Consider the following 8,055-nt stretch of genomic DNA (forward strand, 5'->3'; position numbering starts at 1 on the left):
CCTAAGAGAATGGCAGGAATATAATCTGAGTATATTCACTTAGAGAATGGTAAGAATTGAACCTGAGTATATTCATTTAGAGAATGGTATAAGAATTAAACTGAGTATATTCACTTAATAATTTCAAATATGTGATGTTAGCCAGGCTAATTTGCAACACTGACATTTCATACAAAAAAGACAGCAAAACAAAGGCAGAGTATAGCTGAACAACCGGCAGTGACTATGGCCCCACACTGCAGTACACACCAGGCAACGGAAGCAAAATGATGAGACATCTCCTACAGTACATACAGCACTACTCTCGAGTGAATATGACAAACGAAAAACATGAATGTTTACTGGCAAGAAATGTTAACTTCAATCTTAAAAGACAATTGTTTCCTTCATCAACAGAAAAAGTCAACCTAAATGACAAAACCATTTCACTCTGGGAGGAAACCCTTTCACTGCGGAAGGAAACCATTTCATTGTGTGAGGAAACCATTTCACTGTGGGAGAAACCATTTCACTGTTTGTAGGAAACCATTTCACTGTGGGAGAAAACCATTTCACTGTGGGAGAGAAACCATTTCACTGTGGAGAAACCATTTCACTGTGGAGAAACCATTTCACTGTGTAAGGAAACCATTTTTCCACTGTGGGAGAAACCATTTCACTGTGGGAGAAACCATTTCACTGTGTAAGGAAACCATTTCACTGTGGGAGAAAACCATTTCACTGTGGGAGAGCGAACATGAAAGGCTAATAGAGTGCATTCAAAAAAGCAAAAACAAAGAAACAAATGAAATAAGTATACACTGCCGGTAATCACTAGATACATATAGCATCAGCTGCGGTGTTGTAGGTCATACAGTATATTACAGAGGACAAAAGCTTGACCTGTCCATCCACAAACATCCCAACAGTAGTTTAGTTCTCACCCACATCTTAAAAACGGTGCTCCCTGTTTTATCATAGAACATGAGTTATTCATTGGCTGAATCAGACTAGAATGTAAAATCTACTTCTCTTGGGGTGAGGCAGTGTGGGGGTGACAGACGCACTGCAATTGTTGAAGGCATTTTAAATACAGAAGCAAACATGCACCAGAACATCTGCAAAGATTATGACACCACATTATCATTTTACTCACTAACTAATTCATCCCCTGTAACAAAAAAACTGTCATGTAAAGGAATAGTGTTATTGCCTTTAAAAATTGTGAGAAAGAACAATCCCCTAAACATTGTTTGATCAGTGTAATGGGACATGATGAAACAACTCACACACAGCATTGATGATTGGGCTGTATCATATGTATTCATGTTGAATTGAGATTCATGTCAAACATATTTTGTGTTCAAATACTCAACTATTCTCAGGTTTTCTTCTTGAGCATTCAAGGCTTTATTTATAAAGCAACTTAAACGACTGAGGAAACAAGATGACATTTTCTTGAGGAGAAGAAAAACACAGTGCAGATAGGTGCCTTGACTTCAACAGGTTTATACAATAAAAACTAACCAATATACAGTATTCTGCTGACTGATAGAACATTGTATTGATCATATCTTTCAAGGTACATTCTATTCATTTTGTATTTCAAACACTCATTAACTTAACAATACTTTAAATAAGGACTTGGTAAAATAAAGTGGATAAAATCATTTGAAATAACAATATAAGCTGTCTCCACAATATAACCTTGAACTAATAAATCAAATAAAGGATTTAAGCTATTATGATTGAGCATATTAATATTGCACATGGTGTTTGATATGAATCTGTCCAGATCAGTAGCTACTGTATATAAAACAAATTCATAGCCACATAATTTTCTTCCAAAGATAAATTGAACATATCTCATATACTACCTTTCTAATCCATTACCATGGTACCACAGTCAAACCATCCAGAATTGTATCACTTTAATGCAAATTTATTTTGGTTGCATAATGTTAAAAAGAAACCTTTACAAGAAACCTTTTACAATAAACCTTTTTTCAAATACTAATCAGGCCTCAGTTTGTGCACCATCATAGTGAAATAACATCCATCTCTAGTCCCCTTTCAGGCCATAGGTAGAGTTCATGAAGACTCCAAAAACAGAAACAGTTACTCTGATAAATCATTTGTGGAGTGAGATCTGGGCCTGTCTTGCTTATGCATTCTAAATATCCATTTCACTTTTAAATAGTACCAATAATCTTTAAATAATCCTGCATAGAAAAATAAATAAATTAGTTAAATGTACTACCAATTGATAGTTGGTCATCAATGATATATATTGACAGGGGTCATCAATCATATAAATTGACAGGGATCATCAATCATATATATTGACAGGGGTCATCAATCGTATATATTGACAGGGTCATCAATATTCAGTTTGTTTAATGTTGCTTTTTTTCTACATGTTTTGTCTTTTATGGGTATAGTTGTTTTGTCTTCTGTTGTAATTTACAAACTGTCCCACAGATACAAATAATGTAGACTTACAAAATAAATCCAGGTATGCTTACATGGCAAGCAGCTGTTTTTCTTGGGCTTAAAAGAAATGTCCCGACATGTGCCATACCCAAACATATCCAGAGGAACCACATTTAATTCAAACACTATTAACATGGCTCTTTACACAAACAAGTCATGGAATCATTCCAAATCTGCTGTTTGGTTCATAGGTGCCTTTTCTTAGTGAAAACACGGCGTCAGGTTCCCCAGCAGTGACCAGCAGTGACCAGTTATAATCCAGGCAGATGGTAAGAGTCTGCAAGTGGGGGATCCCAACCACGTTATATTCCCAGGAGAACTGTAAAGTCACCATTTGATAGTTCATTCATTGAAAATACTGATCCCATATTGCCACAAAAACACTGCAGAAGGATCACTAGCTATGATGAGGTACAGTCAACATTGTTTTCATGACCCATGATTTGGTTGAAAAAAAATCTGATAAGTACCAATTTCAATAGCAGCAAAACACTACAATTGTCTCTTAAGGATGTCTTGTGGTATGATGTGATATTCATACATGTTATAATGGCATCACCACATCAGGAGGAAAGTCTGTATTTGCAACAGAGCCACTGATTCTCGGGAAATCATGTTATCTGACTGGAGCCTCCTGTCCAGTTTATCCATTGGTCATTAAGCTTTTCCAAAAGGCACTTTTGTCATTGGGGGAGGGGGGAGGGGAGGTGGATAGATAGCCTACATTTGACTCATTTGAGTCTGTTCTTCCAGAACCTGAAGGTAGTCAGGTGTACCTTGAAGTTTAGTTTTAAGTTCATAGTACTCACTTTTCCTTTGTTCCACTACTATCTTACTATGGTTTCCCCCTATTASTGACTTYTTMATMTTTTTGTCMTGTGGTTTCTCWGGGTARCGGATCTSAAACCCACTCMCCCCTATACTGYTGAAATCCMSCCTTTTACTGTCTAAAAAGTTTTGAATAAACATGTTGGATTCTCTTGGCAGGAACTCATCCAGCTCGTCAATGGTGCTCAGTCTCTTATTKCGKGGRTCCAGGGRGGACAGTGAGTCCTTGTCTTGGTCAGYGCTGTTGMGCAKKATTATTTTCTGTCTCTGGGAGTCAGCAAAYYTAAAGCCTGACTCAGAGTCTCTAATCSMACAGGTGTGRCTCTTGYTCATATGCTSGATAGTKTGGGGGATGAACGTCTCCCCTCCCAGRTCATCYTTCTTGYTMGATTTGTTGTGTCTYCTGAGCGTGAGTTGCATGGAACCACACTCCTGGTTCCCCATGCCCTCCTGGCGTCCRGSTGGCTTYTTATTGCGCCTSAGCACRAACACCAAGAGGCARAAAGCAACAAAYACTGTGAKGATGAGCACCACCAGGAYACTGAGGATCATGATGGATAGGGGAACTGGACCACCTGGAGGGGCTTTGCCCACCCCTGCTGGGGACAWGGAGKTCACCACCGGARTAGYACTGGTCAGGATGAAAGGGGRYCTAGCTATRAGTTTGGGGCATAGGAYCTCATTTTTSAGCAGCCKTARCTCTATAYTGGAAAACTGMACTGGGGATGCRCATTTGAYCTCTTTCGCAGCCACTCCGTCATTYAGCTTCTCCAGCCAMAGTTTCAGAGCCACTAAATCACAGGAGCATTCCCAKGGATTGCCTTCCAGATCAATYTGMGTGAGAGACCTCAGCTGGTCTARRACRCCACTCACAGGCAGARTCATGAAATGGTTGTTCTTAAGATTTAGCCTAGCCAGGGAAACACCAGCAAAGATATAGGCAGGGAGGCTCCTTAGCACATTATTGTTCAGATACAACAACTGCAGATTTGGCATGGAGTCAAAKGTCYCTGCTAACACCTCTTKTATGGMATTRTATTCCARRTACAAGTATTGGAGGTTACTGAGCCCAAGGAACATCTCAGGATGCAGCTGCTCTAGTTGGTTCCCATTGAGATAAAGCCTACGCAGGTTGGTCAGATTGGCAAAGACCCCTTTTTGAACTGTGACTATTTGATTGCTACCCAAATGTAATAAATCTAAACCCTCAAARCCTTGGAAATCAACTGGRCTGATATCTYKKATATAATTWCCACTYAGGTGKAGCTTCTTGGCATTTGKTGGYTTGGGAATGAKATCTGCTAGATTGTKTATACTTCTCTCTTGGCAACTCACACTGATGCCAAAGTCTGAGGGGTGAGCTTTGCAGGTGCAAGGCTGTGGGCAGGAGAGAGGTGGGGTTCTTGTTTGATAGGACATAATTGGAATATTTTTATTCAAACCGGGCAAACCAACAATCCCGTTACCATAAATCTTTGATGGGTTTGTTGTTTTGGGAKCTTTKGTGGCTATGGGSGGTATCGTAGTGGGKGCMKTGTCGGATGTTGTTYGGCCATTWTCTGGCTGTGAAGGGGGCATCCTTACATCAAAGTCACTACCTGTTCCCATGGGACACAGTTCCTGTTTGTTTGTTTCTTTCAACAGGCGTCCATACAGGTCACTAGGGGTTTCACATATAGCCTCCCCAATAAAAATGTTATAGGGCATGTTCTCCAACCAAGCTTTCAAGGGTAACAAATCACAAGTGCAATTCCATGGGTTGTCATCGAGCTGCAATTCCACTATACGTCCAATGTGTTCCAAAACTCCMAGATATGGTAGCTTCTGRATCCTGTTTCCTCTTATATCCAAATGWGTAAGGGAGGCAAAGCGAAAAATRTTATCAGGAAGGATCTGGACKAGATTGTCATTYAGRATGAGAACTTTCARCCTATGCAATTTGTTGAARGATCCTTTTTCAAYATACTTGATCAAATTGTAGTCAGCCTGGAGGTATTCCAAGTTTTCGATCCCATAGAAAGTGTCAGCTCKGAGSACYTTYAATTCATTGTTATTTAARTGCAGCTGTTTCAATGAACTAAGGCCATAAAAGGCCCCTCCCTCGATGTTCTGTARTTTGTTGTTTCCCAGTTGAAGAGAGACTGCGTGTGTGAAATTGAGAAAGGAATTGGGGTAAAGGACGATCAATAGGTTATTTTGGAAATTCAAATGATAGAGGCTAGAGACCGGGGGCAGCAGCTGGGTAGGTCTGTACACAGTTATTTTCTCACAGTTCACATATAGGACGTTCTCGATGGACATGCATGAACAGGCGCTGCAGGTCTCCGCTGAGAGGTCAGAATCCAAGTCAGAAAACGTAYTCGATACGRAAAAGGCCAAMAGAACTAGAAGCAGCATTTTGCCTTTTATAAATCCCCCAGAAAACCATTTAGTAACCTTTGAGAGGAAAAACAAACAAACAAACAATCAAAACACAAACTGGTACTATACATACAGACAGTACTTCATTAATGGTTAGATAGTATATGCCCTACTGCTGATGTTAGTAATGGTTAGTTAGTATATGCCTACTGCTGATGTTAGTAATGCTTTGTCTACACACCAGGCTAATTTAATGTACGCAAATCAACCCATTTCTCTATAGCAATACAGCCATCAAGTACCATTTTAACCTAAAAAATAGTATTAATAATAATAATAATAATAATATTAATAATAATAATAACCATAATAATGATAGACAAATAATAAGAGTCTAATAATAGAAGCCTTAAAACCATAATCTCCTTCTGATCCATAATGTTACAAAACATCATTGAAATCACCATTATATATTACAGTAGTGCGTCAATTTTGTGGGCATATAACAAAAAGAGTGGAAAATGTATATGCTACTGCATCCTATGCTGACATATTGTGGGCTAAAACATCCCATGAAGCCTGTGCCCCAGGCGGATCAACCCATATTATAATTAAACATATGAACAATGTAGGCTACAGAATGGATATTAAAGCTTTTCAACCAAATAACAGAGGACTTACCGTAAGCGTTTGCAAATGTGGTTTCTTGAGAGACGGACATTGGCAGTGCATTGAGACGCGGTGCTCCCATTCAGACGTAGGTAGGCTATCGCTCAGATTTCAGCCTATGCGTCTCTTCTTGACAGGCTCCACTTGTTAAAAAATATATTTCTCTCGTAGGGTTCCCGATGTTGTATCTCCATGAAGCATTTCAGTTCGCAATGAACTAAAGACACTGTGCCCACCTCAGCGTTATTAAGAAAGCAGGGACAAAAGGCGAGCAGCTGAAGTGACTGGAAAACAACTTCTCTCCAGTTCACGATAGAGGAAAATGAAACGAATGGTGCTGCTGGAACACCTAGTCCATAGAGATGCTTAGCCTATGTATATGGCTCGCTGAAGTTGGACTGAGCCGTTCAGGCAGAAAAAAATGAAGCAGCAGCACCCGATAAACCTAAACAATCCTGCGCGGGTTTACTCACCTCCAAAAATCTGAAATTGCTTGCTAAGCGTCTCTTTTCGAATCATGCATTTTACAGGGCTGTCAGTGTGACATCTTAGGCTGAGCCTCTCTACTCCAAGGAAAAGAAAAGGAGAGGGAAAAAAACACCACACTGTGATATTCAGAAAAATGAGAACGGCGACTAACTGACGCGGAAAATGAATAATTCAGTTTAGTCAGATGCGGGCAAGCAGGAGATGCCGCTCTCCATCTTCCAACAAAAGCAAGAAACTGCGTTCAAATAAACTACTGTTAAAACAGTCACCAGGGATCCGGATACGCAGGAAGGAGGGAGTGTGTCTCGTAATAGCAACTATTCCTGCCTGTCTCATAAGTATGCTGCTTTACAGCTGCATAGAGCTTCCCACACGACTAGCGGGAGAAGAGGGCGCAGAGAGAAAGGGGGAGGAGGGGAGGGGTGAAGAAAAAGAGGGAGACAGAGCGAGAGAGAGATAGTAGAGAGAGAGAGAGAGAGGAGGGGAGGGGGTCTCGTATACCAAACGGAAAACTTCAGACCTTGACATGAATGATTTTAGTAGTAGGTTAATTTAACAGACTTGGAATTGTTTCTTGTCGTTATGATGATCAACAGAAATGGTTATGCATCACGCATTGTGCTATAGCCTATTGGATCGAGATCATACGGTAGACTTCGTTTGAGGATGAAGTCGCTTACCTGACAGTTCAAGAGGGGTCGGCGCCTGCATTATATTTTATGATTGGAGTGTTTAAAACGACAGAGAACGTGAGCGGCATTCTAATGTGGACTATTATTCAACGTGGACTGCAGTCAAAGCAAGGCAAACATTGCTGAGGGAAGTAGAATAAACAGACACTGCCGCTCATATTGTTTTTGAGGAGGCTACTTGGATAGCGTTTTTATGTTAGACATTATGGCTGCATTTACACAGGCAGCCTAATTCCGATTTTTTTCTCCCAATTATTGGTCTTTTGACCCATCAGATCAGCTCTTTTACCAATAACGGCAGAATATTTTAATTGGGTTTGTTGTGTAAAAAGCCCATTTCTGATATTTTTTGGGGTCACTAGTTGGTCTTTAACCAATCAGATCAGCTCTGAAATATATCTTATGTGAAAAGATCTAATGTGAAAAAAATATCTGAATTTGTCTGCTTGTGGAAATGCAGCCCAACTGGAATTCAGCATCACTTTAGTTTTCAGACAACAGGTGGATGCTGCCTCATGTGAAGTCAATGATAGAAACCACTCAA

At 40.0% G+C, this 8,055-nt stretch overlaps 1 protein-coding gene across 1 annotated transcript; it reads right to left on the minus strand.

The window, feature by feature from the left end:
* Positions 1–647: 647 nt before the first annotated feature.
* On the minus strand, positions 648–7,200 carry LOC111967331 (SLIT and NTRK-like protein 4). The gene is made up of 2 exons (XM_023992271.2): positions 6,343–7,200; positions 648–5,736 (listed from the first exon to the last, which is right to left on the minus strand). Exons 1-2 carry the CDS (start codon positions 6,391–6,393, stop codon positions 3,193–3,195), a joined length of 2,595 nt encoding a protein of 864 aa, XP_023848039.1. The 5' UTR covers positions 6,394–7,200; the 3' UTR covers positions 648–3,192.
* Between the last annotated feature and the right edge of the window lie 855 nt (positions 7,201–8,055).

Source organism: Salvelinus sp. IW2-2015, linkage group LG8, assembly GCF_002910315.2.
Source record: "Salvelinus sp. IW2-2015 linkage group LG8, ASM291031v2, whole genome shotgun sequence".
In the NCBI taxonomy this organism is placed as follows: domain Eukaryota; kingdom Metazoa; phylum Chordata; class Actinopteri; order Salmoniformes; family Salmonidae; genus Salvelinus; species Salvelinus sp. IW2-2015.